Source organism: Melospiza melodia, chromosome 6 (genome assembly GCF_035770615.1).
Source record: "Melospiza melodia melodia isolate bMelMel2 chromosome 6, bMelMel2.pri, whole genome shotgun sequence".
NCBI lineage: Eukaryota > Metazoa > Chordata > Aves > Passeriformes > Passerellidae > Melospiza > Melospiza melodia.
The window spans coordinates 22,827,448-22,845,385 of NC_086199.1; the positions used below are offsets into that span (position 1 = coordinate 22,827,448).

General features: G+C 40.1%; 1 protein-coding gene across 11 annotated transcripts in view; it reads right to left on the reverse strand.

Annotated features, from left to right (window-relative positions):
* The window catches only part of GPATCH2L (G-patch domain containing 2 like), a 39,281-nt gene that overhangs the window by 13,704 nt on the left and 7,639 nt on the right, over window positions 1-17,938 (reverse strand). For 9 of the 11 annotated variants that reach the window (XR_010028297.1, XM_063160247.1, XM_063160244.1 and 6 more), the window contains 6 exons: window positions 17,697-17,761; window positions 14,195-14,371; window positions 13,742-13,821; window positions 11,586-11,653; window positions 10,726-10,765; window positions 8,510-8,595 (listed from right to left, as the gene is read on the reverse strand). Coding sequence is in view for 10 of the 11 variants with exons in the window: in XM_063160247.1 (XP_063016317.1) it covers window positions 8,510-8,595; window positions 10,726-10,765; window positions 11,586-11,653; window positions 13,742-13,821; window positions 14,195-14,371; window positions 17,697-17,761 (516 nt within the window). In the remaining variant the exon portion in view is untranslated. The remainder of the gene's footprint in view (window positions 1-8,509; window positions 8,596-10,725; window positions 10,766-11,585; window positions 11,654-13,741; window positions 13,822-14,194; window positions 14,372-17,696; window positions 17,762-17,938) is intronic. The other 2 variants (XM_063160251.1, XM_063160253.1) reach the window with 1 other exon arrangement.

The window sequence follows — 17,938 nt, forward strand, 5'->3', positions numbered from 1 at the left end:
CCTTCTTTGTCCAGTACAACAGACTTCCTTTGGCAAGTTCCTTGGCCACTCTTATCATGAGATCTGATGTGCAAAATGCAGAACTACAGTGCAAATAAAATCAGTTAAAGACTGTGAGGAGCTTACATGATGTAAAATTTGTAACCCCACAAGTTTTGATGATTAAGTGCTGAAAAACTTCAGTGTCTTCAAAGCTTGTTACTTTGACTTTAAAAAAAATCCTGAAAGTTTAACAAACACTTTTATCACATACTAAAGCCTTTGAAATATAAAAAAAAAAGACAAACTTAACGGGTTTTATTTTCATGACAAAAATCTATTAAAAAAACCAAACCCACATATTTACAATATGTATCATTTTAGATGCTGAATTTATGCAAAACCAAATTGTGCTTTTGTATCTTTACAGAACAGTGCAGGGACCACAAGGAAATTCCTACACTAGTCCAGTTTATAAATTGTTTGAATGCTGCCGGATCTATCTATTTACCTGAAAAAAAAAGGTGCAACCACAAAAAAAAAAAAAAAAAAAAAAAAAGATAACACCTACTGTTCCATCTTCTCAACTAAAATTCAAAAGTTCTACAAGAAGTCTATAAAATCTGGCCTCTAAATCTGACACTGAAGAACAGCTTCAAAAATTTTAAAATAGCGCTACGTTTCACAGCCAGCTAATTTTTCAAAAATGGAAGCACACATGAATACAACCAGACAAAGTCTCCTGAGGGGATGGAGTGTACTCTCAGTAAACTCACCAAGACCAAGGGCCGGTCCTTCACTTTGGCCACAACAACCCCACTCATCACTGCAGGCTGGGGGAAGGGTGGTTGGAAAATGGCCCAGAGGAAAAGGGCCTGGGGGTGCTGATCAACAGTGGCTGAACATGAGCCAGTGTGTGCCCAGTGGCATCACTGCTTGGATCAAGAATATTGTGGCCAGTTGAACCTGGGAAGGGGTCATTCCCCTGTACTTGGTGAGGTCGCACCTCAAGTCCTGTGTTCAGTTCTGGGCCCCTCACTACAAAGGACACTGAGGTGCTGGAGCGTGTCCAGAGAAGGGCAATGGAGCTGGGGAAGGGTCCAGAGCACAAGCCCTGTGAGGAGCAGCTGAGGAACCTGGCGTTGTTTAGCCCGGAGGAAAGAAAGCTCAGAGAAGATCATATTGCTCTCTACAACTACCTAAAAGGAGGGTGTAGCCAGGTGGGGGTCAATCTCTTCTCCCAGTCAACTGGCAGAAGAATGAGAAGACAAAGTCTCGTGCTGCACCAGGGGAGGTTCAGGTTGGATATCAGGAGGACTTTCTCCAAGGAAAGCGCTGTCAAACATTGGAATGAGCTGCCGGGAGGTGGTTAGAGAAACCTTCCCTGGAGGTAAAAAAGCTTTCAAAAATAGTGGCACATCTACAGAATGCACATTCAAATCTCATGTCTGTACACCGAAGTTACTTACCTCTAAGTAACTCTGTGAATGCTAAAAACTGATTTTGTACATGACTATAATAGTGGCTATACAGTGTTTTAACACAGCTTTTAACCATGTATTCTGAAACATCTAAACACACATAGCCTGAAGAAAAGATTCCGTTTTTTATTTTGCATCAGTGACACAGCATTAGATTACTAACTGCAAGACTAATATATAATTGTACGTAATAATCCAATTAATTTTAAATAATGTAACAACAAAAATAAATTTTAAATGTTCCCTTTTTTATTTTTTGAACTTATACCAACATTAACCAGTTGATCCTAGGAGGAATATGTACTATCATTTCCAAGAGACTTTATGCAATTTTTCCCAGCTCACAAGTGCTACAGCTAGATTTTGCTTTCTGCTAACATATTTTAACATCTACCCTTACCTGATGATTACACAAGGGGTAAAAAAAAGAAAAATAAAAACAGAAGAATCTTAAAATCCCTTCTTGTAGTGCACGTAAAGACAAATCATACTTCAGCAGAAGATTACTAGCAAGAATGCTCTATCTAATAGCTGTATCTAGTAAGATACAAAGGCTCAGAGGTCATAAATTGTCTCTATAACATGTTTTTCTTCCAGGTTTATCCCTTACTGATCACCCACACTTCAGTTAGTAAATCAGGAACCTATTGATTATTCACTGGCTCTGACTGACCCAGTGGTAAAAGTGTCATTTCAAGAGGCTGGTGCACTTTACAGGCACCATAAATCTGCAGGGAATCTCCAGGTAGTAACTGGGAGAGAGAAGAGCAGAAGATTGCATTCAGGGATGATAGTCCTCATTAAGGCCTGGACAGAAAGGATGTCTGAGGTATAACTTATGAAATATGGAGATTTTTGGTAGATAGCACACTTTTCAATGTAAATTTCTAATCACTAGCTTGCATGAAGGTCTACATCAGTGAAGTAACAGAATTCATGAATCTCAGTTTAAAAGCAGACTCCTATAGACTGCTACAAACACCACCACTAGGAAAATCAAGTCATGGATATGCACAGCACCCACCATAGCAGTGATAGGCTGAACTATAAAACATGAAAATATCACAAGTTGCAATGATGAATTAATTCTCCTTCCAAAGCTGAATTTTAACAACTCTTCTGAACAATTAAAAATTACTCTAAAGTAGACTAGAACAGTAAAGGCTGACAGAAAATGCATATTTGTGCATTGTCACAGCCTTCTGTGAAGAAGTTTGAGACCAGAACGTTGTGAGATGAAAGATCTGGGCCTAAACTTATAAAGTAAAATAGAAGTTACACTGTCCTTACTAGTCTTCACTCTCTTCTGCTAGGCCTCCATGCTTTCTTCAATTTACATAAACAGTAATGAGAAAATAATTCCCTGGTTTCTTTTGGACTATGACAGGTTTATCATAAGAAAAAAGCAAAGTTGCCTGTTTAGTCACAGATGGATTTGCAAGGTGACCAGAGACTAACATGAAAATGTAGTTTACAATCTAGAGATAACAGAAATTCTAACCCTGGAAGAGAAAAAGGAGAACACACTTAGAGAAACAAATCAGGATCAAAAATGTGGCTGTTTTGTTGGCTGCAAGATATTCAACTCACACAGCAGTCACTGCCAGGAGTTAGTGAATGAAAAATTACACATATATAGGAAAAATGGCTTTCAACAATATGAAAAGTCTATAGTGTCTTTTTGACAGTGTTAATATTTTTTGTAATGACAAACTAAAGGAATTATTCAGGAAATACTTTTTGTCTTTTGTTTTTAATACAGTACTTATGGTACCCAAATCTGCATGCAGGTCATGCTGGAGAAAAAACAGGCTTTGTTATGCAGAAAGATTAAATTCATGATAGCCTCTAATGTGTCAGAAGTAATGCTTCCTTTCATTTCTTTTCCACATACTTATTCTATGACTTTATTTACATGATTTTTAATGATCAGTGCTTGCATACATAGGATTCCCATCTCACTTCTGCAGTTTGAGATGACCATGCATGGGAGCTTGCCACTATTTCACATCTACCACAGTATTTCAACAGAAAATTAGGATTGACAATATAATCTGTGGGAGACAATACAGAGCACAAGCAGATACCATTGCACAAAGAATCTTACAAGACAGCATCAGGACCCTGAAAACGTCACCATCTGTGAAATCTAAATTGTAGCATGAAATCCACTCTTTGAAACTTCAGGATAAAAACCAGCTCAATCTTGCTACAAAGGTCTCTGAAAAGTCCATACAGAGCTAAATATGACAACCTGTGGCCTTCTTGGAGGCAAGAGGCACACTGCAGACTTGGGGGTGTATGCATCTCACTGTCATCTCACATCATCCAGCTTGTCTGCTTACACTCTTTATTCTAACCCTATCCTCAGAAGAAGCAAGGCATTATACAGTGAGAGGCAGTCATTAGTCTACTACTAGAAAAACAAGGGATGTTATTATCCTCATGTTAAAGTGAATGTTAATAGAGACTGCCTTTTAACAAAGATACTGCTACTAAATCTCCACACAACCCAGCTGTTGCTGTTGTGATGCTTTATTCAGAGCAAACACAAGCCAAATGAAAGGCTCTTTCTCTAAGCCCTGAGGTGTCACCTGAGGCTGTTGATGGTGGCTTTACAAAATTAATAGTAAAAGCAGACTTCTTCCTCCTCTTTGACTACAGAGCCAGCTGGGCACCAGTCTAATCTGCACATAACATGTGTAAATCAATACAAGTCACTCATCCTATCTGCATGCAAACCTCCCACATGCACAAGTGGTTCTTGCTATCACATCCCAGTGTAGATATTCCTGATGCACAGCAGTCTCCTATGCCCTGCAGAGCCTCATGGGAAGGCTTCTAGAGCACATTTGCAGATTCCAAAATCTCTAATAGGTCAGCTTACTTCTTCAATCATCCAAATATCATAGATCTTCAACAGCAGCAGTCTGTTCCCCAAGTAAGCATTATAATGATGTGGCAATTTCATTCCTAAAAGTCTGCATGTGGCAAATGCAAGTGAATGCATTTTCTTCTTGTTTTCCATGTAAGCACTCTAAGCAGAGATGTGATCCCATATATTATATTCCCTATTTTCACACTGAATCACACTGTAACTGTGCCAGAAAGACTCCTACTGTTTGCCAGATCTGCTGAGTACATAGATTTGAAATAGCAAGTAAAACAAAAAAATTCTGAAGCCAAGGGGAATTTATTTTTCACTCCAGAGAATTAGGATTCATCCAAATGGGAATATTAGGCCCCAGTCAACTGCATGTGACACTAGGTTGATAGCTGCTGTTCATTGCATGCCTGTCAGAAGAATTCAGTTATATTCCCAACTGCAATATTAGCCAGGCTTTAGCAAAGGAAGACATGAAAATCCTCCAGCTAAATGGAAAATGAGTAAAAAAATAGGGAGAAGGGTTGCCTAGAATGAACTGGATACTGTTTTGCTCAAGTGGGAAAAGTACGAAATTGTGGACATCTGTTCACTCCTCTGGCTGCCTCAGAAAAGGCCTGACCTTGCAGGCAATCCCTGTATTTCCACATGCTCAGGGGTAAGAAGCAGAAATATCAAGATCTCTGGGTACAGATACAGAAGTGACAGAACAATATTTGTTTTCACAAGAGTATTTCTAGAGCCAGAAGTAGAATTTGAGACATTCAAGTCTGTTCAATTTAACAGCACCACTAAACACAGAGTATGGAGCCACTGGCAGTAAATGAGGAGATCACGCATGCCTTTACATCTTTATCCCATGTTCCAGGCAAGATGACAGACTTGCTTCTAAATCAAATTAAACTCTAGATTTACAGTTAGTATTAACAGAGTACATGCAAAGCATTTCTTTATATGTGCTGTTCAAAGGTCTAATACAATTCTTCAAGTCTCCACCTTCAACATCTGCCTGCCATCCAAGGTCCACTTTTCCTATGACCTCCAGTGGGAACATTTAATTGCTTTTTTTCACTCATAATCCTATTTTCAAGGCTAGGCAAATAATAAATGGCATTAGGGACAATTTATCTTCTACCTTTCTCTCTTATTCTGCCTGCTATTCAAATTAAAGGGAACATCGGTTCTAGGCTCTTCTGAAACTCTTATCCTGCCTCAAAGGAATAGCATTCCATCAACCAACAACCTACAATATCTTCTCAGCTACAGAATATTGAATAACCAACATCTAATAAAATATTCAGCTTCAGCCTATACAAAATCCTCTTAAGTAGAAGAAGCTCAACAACAAAATTCTGCTCAGATCGCTCCTCCCAGAGAGGGAAACGGGCAGAGGGGAAAGAGGGAAGGATCCCTTGAGTTGCCTGTGTAAGTCTCTACTTGCTTGCTTTTAGCAGTCTGCATCATGAAGTCGAAACCTTAACAGACAAGACATGATTAGCAAACGTTTTGTGCTCTTAAAGGAGAGTAATTATAGGCATGTGAAAAAAGAAGAGATCCCTGAGGTACTCTTCCTTGCATGCCTCCCGAGAGGCAGCCGGGCCATTAAAAATTCCATGATGAAGAGGAAAAACAGTCTGGGAACAGCCAGGAGGCAATACAGCAAATTAATACACCAGCCATCCCTTGGGAAGACTGCAAGAAAGCAGAAAACTCTCCTTGCTTCACAAAATAAAATTATACCACTAATGATAACAGTCACCACACACACAAAACTGCTTCTAATGATGGGTGTGAAATTCCCAGTGCTGTGCATACACTTTGAATGAAAGCTCTTCTCATCACAGACATAAATCAAGATAGGTAGTGTATGATTTATACTGCCTTTCAAATAAGACTTCCCAAGGAACCTTCCACATGGGCTTGTCAGTGTCAAGGAGGAGGTTCCTTCACAATCCTCAGCTGCACTCAGTATTCTGGCCTTCAGCTCTGCTTAAACAAAAATACTGGGTTACCAGTCTTCCAGATAAACTGCACCAAAATCTACCAGTGAGACAAAGAAAACAGCTCCATAGCAGAGAAAAGACTCCATTCTAAATATACTCCACTGGACACACTCTGTCATAGCAAAAACCAAGCAGTGAAAGGAGATTTTGCATGGCATAGCAGGCATCAGGTTGAAGAGACTGGATGGCCACAACATCAAGACCATTTCTTTTCCAATATGTTTCATATTATTTGAGAGAATTTGCTTCCCACACACACGCACATCCCGTTCTAACAAGTTTCAGAGCAGAATTTCTCCAGGATGAGGTGCAAGCTGTCAGAAGCTTCCTGAAGCACAAACTACTGAAATTGATTCCAAACATGGCAAAAGCAGATGTTAACTGGGGCAATAGCTTATCAGAGCTTAGAGAGATCAGCTGAACCTCCTGTAAGAAAATGAACTACTAACATGTATGCTTGGCATGTAAAGCTAAAGAAGAACTACTATTAAGATGTTTCTCTGAAGGAACAATCTCCTTCTGTGCCCTTAGCAGCATCTTTACATAAAGGAAGTTCCTTGTACTAAAGCGTTCAATCCTTGCCACATACGTGGGGCCACAAAACACATTCATTCTTTTCACATTTCTTTCTCCTATAAAGGTTCTTGAGTACATCTCACATTAAAATAGGAACTACTTTCTCAAATTCCAGGCATTTAAAAACACAATTGCATCTGGGATGGCACAATTTCTCTGTCAACTCAGTAACAATTCATCAGTGATTATGTTTGTCAGGACACCAGCCATCTGTTCATTAAAGGAGGGAACCAAGCATATATATTAACAGGTTACCTAGGCTATACACTCAGAAAAACCTAGCAAACACAATCCCTCAAGGTTTAGAAATCCCTTACAAAGAGCTTGGCTTTGGAAAGGGCCTTCACTGACCATCACAGAGGTAGAAATTTTGCCCAGTTTGAATTTGCAAGCAGGATTTGTCCAGCTCACCTTTCTGGAAGACAAACTTCTATAAAGCAACAATTAAAAACTGGAGACAAAAGAAAGGCTATCCTAGCTGAAAATTAAGAGACCATTCAATCTTCTTGTTTCCCAGGCAGAAAACATCCCCAGAGTGGGGCAAAAGCACAGAAAGGAATCAATTTGCTGAGGCACAATCTTCTGAATTCCTTTCATTCTCGTCCAGTTGAACATTTAAGAGCTGATTTCTTCCTCCCTCCCCTTTTCCAGCTTTAACATGCTGGCTACAGCAGCATGAGGTCATGGTGCGACATCGCAGAATTCCCTGCAGAAGCCAGTGGAAGAGAGGCTTTGCTGGGTGGGTGCCAAGCTTCTGTTCAGACACATACAACCTTAGTACATTTTTCATGCTCTATTTGCTAATTAACAAGGGAAAGAAAGCCATGAAGCTGAAAGTCCAGACATTTCTTTCAGATTGGGCCCCTGGTACAAGTACATAAGCAGAATTGTGTCCAAAGCAAGGCCTTCTCTACTTGCACAGGAAAAAGAGCTCAAGGGCACCTTACCTTTAGACAGTCACCTGCAGCACAAAACCAGGAGTCACCTCTAAGGCCAACACTTGAATTTAATTTAAGATTAGTCAGCAGAAGGTGCCTGAACAGTATATTAACCCAAACCATGCAGACTCAAATAATCTGGCCAAACCAGATCTAAATTTCAGCTATTGCTACAGAGAGGTATCAAGCTTTAGAGGTCACCTCAGGTGAGTTCTTAATGTGCTCAGAGGGTCTATTTTAGACACCTAGGATAGCAAAATGCTTCAGCATGTCACCTACACCAGTTTGTCAGCATTTTCCCTCTCATCTTGTTCCAATTTTAATAGTGGGCAATGATACTATGACCATTTGTACCTATATAACAGACTTACAGCAACTCATTGCACATTTCAAAACACACTGCAGTTATTTCTAAAGGAACAGTATGTTCTGCCTGTCATACACTGTTTCATATACTGTAAGCACTTAGTTCATTGAAATTCTCAAATAAAGTGCATTGCTACATTTTGTGCTAAGTTTGGACCTGGACTTCCCAGGGAAAAGTGTATTAAGTTAAAGGTCCATTCCTGTTCAGATCACACAGTACTACTGAAGACATCCAGGAGAGGGAAGTGAGACAAGCCCAAGAAAGCAGAGCAAGGGAGTTACCTGGCAGTGCAGTGTGCTGGTGAGCATCTTCGGTGGGAAGCATCAGCAAGCACATCCAGAGAGTAGAGAGGAGATAATGGATTGAACTGGAAAGTCAAGAGATTTTATTTAAGCAAAGCATTAAAAGAAATAAGTGTCCCAATAAAGTTCCTCAGATCTGTTCTGTTCACAAAGTATAAGGAGACTTTCAGCTGTCCACATAGTAGAAGGAGACCTTTCTGGCACTTCAACAGGTAAGACTAGATGAGAACAGACTCACAGTTCAGACAAAAGGCTAGCACAAAGGGTGAAACAGCAAATCTCATAACCACCTTCTCACAACAGACAGCCTCAGCACACTCCTCTTCCAGCTTGCATTATTAAAAATGCTGGTTGATTAAGAGCCTAAGTGCTCTATTGCTGCACACCGTGAGAAAAAAAATCTGTTTCTCTTTCAGACAGCCTCTTGTCTGTCTTCACATTGCAGAGAAAAAAGTCACTGTTATGAATTGTGCAAGCACAGAGCAGTTCCTGTATCCCCAGGGGTCGTGTGTATCACTGAAACAGACCTCTAGAAGACTCAGGTCCACCAGGTTAAGCTCACAATGAGCACCCAATTCATTCCATGGCAAGTGAGTTGCTCGTTCACTCTCCTCCAACCTCACAAGCTGTCTTTGTAAACTGCTTAAAACAAATTTTTGAAACAATGCATGGTCGGGCTACTCTAAGCTACTCCATTAGACATACACTAGACAAATCTTGAGGGCATCAAACCTGCGCAGGACAGCTTGTACAAAATGCAGTGGTCAGGATTTTTAATGGTCAGGACAGAAATGGAATAATCTGGTCAATCAATGCATGGAACAAACTTTACTCAACATGTAAACAGAAGCTTTAGACTGGTAGTCTCTCTGAGGTACCTGCTTTATATTTCCATTTATTATTTCCTCTTTATTTATAATTCACACCTCAAGCACAAAATTAATTTCCATCTGCTTTGCAAAGTGCTAGACCAATCTCCAGAACAGTTTTCTTGTATTACTAGCATTACTGATGCATTTTTAATTAAGGAAAAAGGAACAATCCACACCTATATCTGGACTCCTCATACAAGCTGTCTGCAACTTCAGAACTCAGTACTAGGCCTTTACCCTCCACCTTCCTGAGAAAGAAGATGCACCACAAAGCTGCTGCTAACAGGGAGCTCCTCCTGAAGTGGGACTGCTTGTTTACTGTCAGTAACACTGCAACTGCACAGCAGGGAGAATCATCAGGAACCCTCTGTTACTGCAATGGCTCATTCAAGTTCATTTAAGAAAAACAAAAGTTACTTTTGGTCATTTTAAAGCTTATGTAGTTACTCTTATCTTTAGATAAGAGTATAATTACAACAATATGAAAGCAATCTGTAAAATGTTCTCACTAATGGAAAACATGCAATTGCACAAAGGTTTGAAAATTATTTCTTGCCATATATGCATTTTTAGTCACCTGAAAGGGAAAAAAATCAGTCCTACTGCTCACCAACCATAAAACAACTCATATAGGAATAGAAAGGAGTGTGCATGGCCAAGAGCACTGCTACAATATGACTGCTCAAATGGAAGAATGTTTTTTTTGCTCTTTGTTATCAAGAACCTGAGCTTTTATATCTTAAAAGTAAAAAAAAAATCTCCTACCACTGAAGCTGAGAAAGACTTACTGGAGAATATCAAAGTGCACACACAAGAGTTTCAGTTACAAGAATGCCTATTTCTCTTGCTTATCACCTCTTACATTTTCCTGCTATTTAACTACAAAATTTAAGCTCACCATTTTTTCCCTTTTCTGTGGATGAGACTCTCAGGTAGAAGCCTGAGCCAAACAAGACAAAACAAAACATTTAAAAAGAGAATAAGGTTCCAATTCTTAGGGAATTTTCAGAGGCCTAAGCTCCTCCTGTCAAGAGGCATCTTCCCTCCCACTCACTGCCAGAAAGGATGGCAAACACTAACCTGACATAGGGAGATAATTAAAAGTGTAAACTGGGCTATTCAGTTTAAATAGTCAATACAACGCCCAGGAAATGGGTTGTGTTCAAAGTCCAGAAGACATCAGTTAACAAAACGAGAAGGGACAGGACTGCCTTACCTCAAGTACACAGGCCACAGTGTGTGAGAAATCAGAAGCCAGCACTGTGTCCTTCCTAGAGGGGAGGGAACCAAGAAAATAAAAAAGGAAAAGCAGAGTGTCCTTACCTGGTTGCGGTCTCTCTTCCCCATGGATGGTAACCAAAAACTGGAAGGAGGCAGAGTTTCAAGGACAGGTGGGCACAATGCCAAGGAATGAACATGGAGGGGAAAAGGGATTTGGGAGGGTTTGGGATAAGAAAAGAAGGGGAAAGGAAGAACAAAGATGGAGAGAGAAGGAAAAAGATTAAACATCATCAGGAGTCATATTAAAAACAATGAATTTCATATCCAAGGAAGAAAATAAGGTATTAACAGCTGGTGAAGGGTGGACCCACTGCACTACAGTCAAGACGTGCCATCCTTACCTACCCATTCCCCAGAACAGCATTAGGGAGATGCCAAAGGATACACACCAAGACTATTTCCACTGCTGACTACAATTTAAATGCACTAATTGTGGAAGGAGACATAACACCAAAGAAAGAAGAAGTAATTTCACAGCTGCCTTGTCAGCATCATTTCTGCAGTCTGGGTATGCACCCATAGTACAGCTCCACAAAGAAGCATTTAAAAAAATGAACATATGGGGCTCAGTCTTCTCTTAATGTCCGAAAGATCTGCAATTACTGCAATGGCACACTATAAGGGAGGATTAAAAAAAAAAGCTGACTGTAAAAAACGAGCATTTGAGTAGCATCCACACACTGGGGCAGCCTTATATAAACATATACATATAACAAAGGGGAAGTCAGCAATTACAAGTAAGAAAACAGAGCAACTATCAGTAGAATACTGTCTCCCGTTCCACAGGTTATGCTTAATTGTCCACCCAGCTCTTCATGTTCTTCACCCCCTGAAAGGGAAGAGGATCCTGTAGCTCTTCTTCCCTTCCCAAAGTTCTATACAACAACAGTTAAGGGCCTTACTCTTTCTGGCGTGGATCACTAACAATGTGACTTAGCCTCTCGGTGCCCAGAGTGCTCATGGAGGTCTCCTGAAACACAAAGACAGGCAAAAGGTTGCAAACTCTCACACAGTGAGCAGAAAATAGCTTGCTGCTGCCAGCAAAAACAGATATTACTCCCCTGGGTCACATCCTTTCCTTACCAGCCCACTCTCAGCTAAACATGCTTACTCCTTCCTTTTAGAACTTCACCTGAGATGATTTAACTAATTAGAATAGCAGAAAATAATTCAATTTTATTTATGAGACTTGTTTTTTCATTTTTAGTGATGATATTTGCTTGCAGAGAGGCACACCACAAACTGAACTAGAGCAAAGTATGCAGCAAAAGGATGCATGAGAGTGGGGGAGATGGCTGGGAAATGCTTCTTTCCATGTTACTGGGGTCAGTTGGGCTAGAAACAGGCTGAGATAGGACACTACAACGTTCTATTAACAGTGGACATTCACCAACCAGCAATTAATAAATTAAGGAGTAAAAGCAGAATGCTTTTACCATTTCTGAAAACAGCAGTTCAGCAGCAGGACCTCCAGCAACTGAAGAAAGGCAGGTCCTAGGAGAAAGGACTTGCTGTGGGAGCTTATTGCTTCCTGCAAGATGCTGCCCTGTGTATGTGCTCGATGCTGGCATACACGTACATGCACAGCCTGAAGCACCAGCTGTTCACATCTGCATAGCAACTGCCTCCAAGAAAGAAGTATGCTTTTCAGCAAGGGGCTGAAGATGAGGGCAAAAGTCGTCCCCAGGTAAGGTTTGTTTGTGCCAGGTATATAGGCAAAACACACTCAAAGTTTGGGGGCAGCTGTAGCAGCAGGGGTGAAAGATGGGCTATTTGCTACAGCAGGAAAATTATTAACTTAAAGTGCTATAATGTTTAAATTTACAGTTTATTACTGTGTAAATTACAAGCTGTACTTTTGGTAATTAGCAGCTCGCTGCCGGGGAGCTCTGAATGAAACTCATTATTTATGATTACAGTTTCGAGAGAGATGGGGAAGGGGGAGCAGTGACCTCCATTGCAAATGACAAAGATCCCTTTAAGGTGATGAAGATGAATTAAACAAGTAAATATTATCCTTCTCATTTGGATCATTAGAGGTGCGCCGCCAGGCCCAGTCACTTGCAGGTGGCCTCGGGAACCCTGTGTAAAGTCAGTTTCTTGCCAGCTGAGGATTCAGATTTTGAATGCCGGTTACAATTAAGCAAGGTGAGTGGAAGAAAGAAGGGGCAGACAAGGATCTTTCAAGTATGACTGAACAGAAGGCAGCTGTCGCACCCCTCTAGACTCCAGGCCCCCCTAACACACCTTGTTAGCAGACTACAGCAGCCAGCTCAGAACTTATGCCAATGTTCTCAAAAGCACAGAGCACATCACAATAAAAAGAAAAGCCAATCACAGCCAACACCTTCCTTCTCAGAACCATCTTTTATAACAAACAGCAGTGCTCAATATTCCATGATGCAGACCCAAGCAGGTGTACCCCTCTCTTTTAGACAGACATCCGCAAAGTAGGCAGACATCTGCAAAATATTGTTTGTTCTATTAGAAAAAGGACTGATATGTTGTTTGGTGTATGCCCTAGTATATTAAAACTACTCAACAGCTTTGGGCAGCTTTGTCTGCATTTACTGCATATACCTTTTTACTCTCCTCTCTTCCCACTAAAATGCAACTGCTGAAACCACCTTCCTTTGCTGCCATTCATATCAGTCTTCTTCCCTATATAAAATTTGGCCTTCCTTCACGTTCGAGGCACCTCTCTGCCCTTGTAGTCTCAGATGAGCATGCACAAGTCTCATACCATCATCATTTTCCCCTACATTCTGTCTAAATCTTCTTGATATTTATGCTCCCTGACATTTTTCTTCAGGCCTCCTCTCATACCGCTTTCAGTGTTGATCAGCTGCCTTTGCCACTCCAAATGTGCCTTAAAATCCACTTAGTCACTCAATCATATTCTGACAGTCAAAGCAGTTAAACAAATCAAACAACACATGAAACAAAAAATTTACAGGACCACATTCTGCAGAAAACAATTTACGTAGTATCTTAGAATAGTACTTCAGGGCTGACCAGAATTTGAAATACAAAATGATCATCTTTCAAAAGGTCATACCTTGCCAACCAGCCTCCTCCGACCTTTACGGAGACAACGGGCAGCAGCTCCTGGAAGGCGATTCAGGCGAGCATGAAATCCTGAAAACCAAATGCAGAAAAACTGAGCAATGAACATAGAAGATTCTTCCTGACAAAGCCACCAGGAAAACTCCTTAGTTCAGTAATCAAATCAGATCCTCTGTCTCTTGTTTTTCAGTTTTGAAGATGTAGATATGCCAGTTTATTCACAAATCAAATAAAGTCCTTACATTTAAGAAAAGGAAGACTGCCAACGGGCAGCTGGTACAACTACTTCAGTAAACTCGCCAATTGTGCAGCTTTTTCTTAACTGGATCTTAAAAAAAAAAACCTAATCAGATCACCAATACCAGCTTAAATGCAACACCTACGAAAAGAATCTACTCTTGCCATCACATCACAAGTTCTCAAATACAATTCCTTTGGACCTCACCTCTCTGAGCTGGCTGTGAGGGCAAAAGGAAGGTGGAAACAGAGAGCTTGTCCAGGCCTGAGTCAATCCTCTCCACTTCAGATCGGTGATCCGCTCCCCACTTGGGAAGAAGGTTCGGGACAGTGAATCCTGGAACACACTCTCCTTCATAAAACCAATCACTTTGCTCATCATCTCCTAAAGAAATAGGATGGAATTAGCCACAAATAACATCAAGTACCCCGGGACAGTTCCTCAAAATACTACAAGTGGGCATATCTGAATGTGAAACAGTTGAAGTCTCATTAAGAATTCATTCTTGGAGAGCCTTATATTTGTATTCTGCTTCAATGATCCTCAGTAACTACGGGGCCTCACTAAACACTTTAAACTATCCAACTCATCAGTCTCCAGAATTTCCCTATAGAACAAAGCCTCTTTATAGACCTGCCTAGGGCAGGTTTAGCACTCTGTAGCTACTGCATCTCATCAACCTTAGTTCAATGTTGTGTGATGTCTTATGCAGAACTCTTTCTCTGAAGTAATTACTGCAACACTGGTAGAGGCCAATCATTTGACACATGCTATAGGCTGTCACAGGAGAAATTTCACAAGAGAAGACCAGGCTCACAGAGTAAGCAAAAGAAACATACTGATGAGAGAGATCCCTAGTCTCCTAAGACAGCAGCTAAGACAAAAACACGTAATTATCAGAAATGGTCACTCTGAGTGTAAGTCCTAACCATGCTGTGAGTTGCTCTCAATCAACTTCTCAGAATCTCTAAGAACTACAAACCCTTTGTAAAACTAAGGCAGCAGCAACAGAAGTCATGACCGAAGTCTCCATGGAGCCAGGCTGCTGTAGTTAATGCAGTTGCAATCTAAAACTGAACTGCATCAGACACTGATCATAGTAAATGTGGCCAGAAATTCCCTGAGACCAGTAGCACATGAGCAGCATACGAAAAAAAAGCAGAAGGAGAGCAAAGAACCTGACACATGTAGCATTTCAGTGGCCCAACTCACAAATAGTCCCATGTAATTCCTATGTCCTTCATCTTGCCTTAAAAAACTAACACACCTACCTTAGGGAAAATTCTCATTTGCCTATCACTAAGCCTCAACTCAAGCACCCCCACTAACTCTCCTTTCCTCACTGACTTACATTATTCCTGACCGAAGTTCATTACGCCTACTCACATGTCTGGCTGGGAAAAAAAGTAAAAAAGAAAGAAAAAAAGAAAAAAAAGAATACAAGAAAGTAAAAAAAACTCATCCTAATAAGAATGCTGCAATCTTGCACATAACAGAAGAAGCAACACACAAAACCAACTCTGATCAGCAACAGGGAGGACAGCCAGAACACTTTATCCCAAAGATCTGACATTGTTTTTTCTGCCATGCACCAAGTTGACCTACCAGTTTTATCTTAAAGTATAAAAATCCCATCTCCACTTCATAGCAAATTAAAACTAAGTAATGTTGAACAGTTCTCCTAAGAGATCTTAATTTGTGCAAAACTACTCCTAGAAATTTGGGCATAGTGCTCTGTCTACCTCAAACCACTGTTTCCACAAGACAAACTTAAACCATCAGCATCATATGCTAATATTCAGTCATTTTTACTGTGAGAGATCCCAATGCATGTAACAAATATAAAACCAAAAAAACCCACCTTACAATCAAATTATGAACTAGAATCATTCTCTGCTCATAGAAGTGCGCTGGTATGTGCAGTTGAAAAGACGATTTATTTAATTAGCAACAGCACAAATTTTACATGATGCAACTTCAAAATAAGGAGGGAAAAACCCTGCATTTATTTAAGAATGTTGCCAGATTAGGTTTCCCATTATTCAGCCTGTAATTGTGCTGGAAAACTATTTATAAGGTGATGATCTGTGACAAAAAAAATTTTGTGCTCTCTCCATCTTACTGACATGGAAAGCTGTTGGTTTTTTATTTACTTTATGACTAAGAATTGTTAAGAAAAAAAGGAAAAGGAGATATTTTTTATTTAGTCTGAAAGTGCAACAATATTTTTAACTTTTTAAATGTAATTGTAATCTAAAACATCTTGGTCAGAAAGCTATCACAGTATCAACTCTTTGATAGAGAGAGACCTGATGGCAAAGATGCCAAACCTCTTCTCTTACCTAGACAGGGAAGGCTGTAATTGGACTTTATTAATTCATCTAAGTCATATTTCTACATGTTCCTGTATATTGAGCACCCTATTTCCAGCAGCAGCCAAAAGTTAATGTCTACAACAGGGTACAAAATCAGGGCAAGTATATAGGGCAAGCATATAGACAAGTATATATATACACTATCCAGTCTCCATCAATCTTGTCTCAGGTGATGAAGTAAAACACTTCAGTCACCACTCTGCTTTGTCATCTAATATACAAGTGCTCACTAATTTCAGCTCCTCCTGAACAATTATCAACAAAAAGAGAGGGCAAAAGATTCTACTTTTCTCTTGCCTTTGAAGAACCAGAGTCTAGAAACAGTTATTTTTCAGCAACAGTTAAAGTGGTATTTGAAATCCCTACTCTTAAGCAAAGTATTATACTCCCCTAAGAACACAGACTGGTCCTACAGCCTAAAATACCATCAGAAACCACATAAGCATGTTTGCTGTCATTGTGTTGCTCCACACAGGTACCCGGGCCATTAACAAGCTAGTGGAAGCAGTATATCCTACTGAGCGACTGGTGCTACTTCCTTTAGCACTCATATATTCCCAGAGGAGACCTCATCCAAATCTTAGCTTGGGAAATGTGACAGAATCAGAGTGCACAGAATTGCAGGTCTCTAGGGTCACATTCCACGTGCTCCAAATGTAATAGTCCTCAATGCCAGTGCTTCTACTACAACCTATTTCACACTGCTGCCCTATCCCCCATCAACTGAACACTGTGCTGTGATTGATAAATAAAACCAGATTGCACTTCACACTCAGAACTCCTAAGATACTATTTCTACAACAGACATTGAAAATACAACATTCAACTAATGCCCACAAGAGCAAGGAAAGAACACATATTTAAAGAAATGAGAACTATCACATATCACCATCATCTTCTCAGCATAGTCTATTAGGTAACTTGTCAGCATTAAGTAATTTATTTTCCCATCTTCTCTTCCTGCCCATAGTAAAAACAACTAAGATTTCAGGCACTAATGGTATGTAGACAACCATTAAAACATCTGCAGAAACAAATCATAAGCTGTGCTTTTTCATTATGAAGAGCTCTCAAATTCCTCTTGCATGTCTGTGCCTTTCCACAATAGCTTCTTATATTGCAAATATTATGGATCTGATACACAAAGTATTTCATCAGAGAAAGTGTAGTGTTATGAAAATCAAACATTTGTAGCCCTCATCTCATTGGTTAACTTCTAGCTGCTCCCTGCCACTGGCTCTGTCTCCCTTCAACCATAGATCTTTCTTTGCACTTGTAAAGAAAGTAAGGAACTCCCTAGCAGCACATGAGGAAAATCACAGGACACCTGTTACCTTGGCGGCCTTCATCATTGGTAAAGAGGCCAGTATCACTGCTGCTGCAAACACTGCTGGTTTCACTGGAACAAAAACAGAGAAAAAAAACATGGTTACAGTTGCAACAGGCACAATACAAAAACCACTCTACTACATCTTACTAGCTTCTCCAAGACCAAAATGTTTTACATGTCTCACAAAAATTGAATTTCAGACACATGACTGGCTCTGGAACAGAACGTAACTGCTTTCTTTCTGTT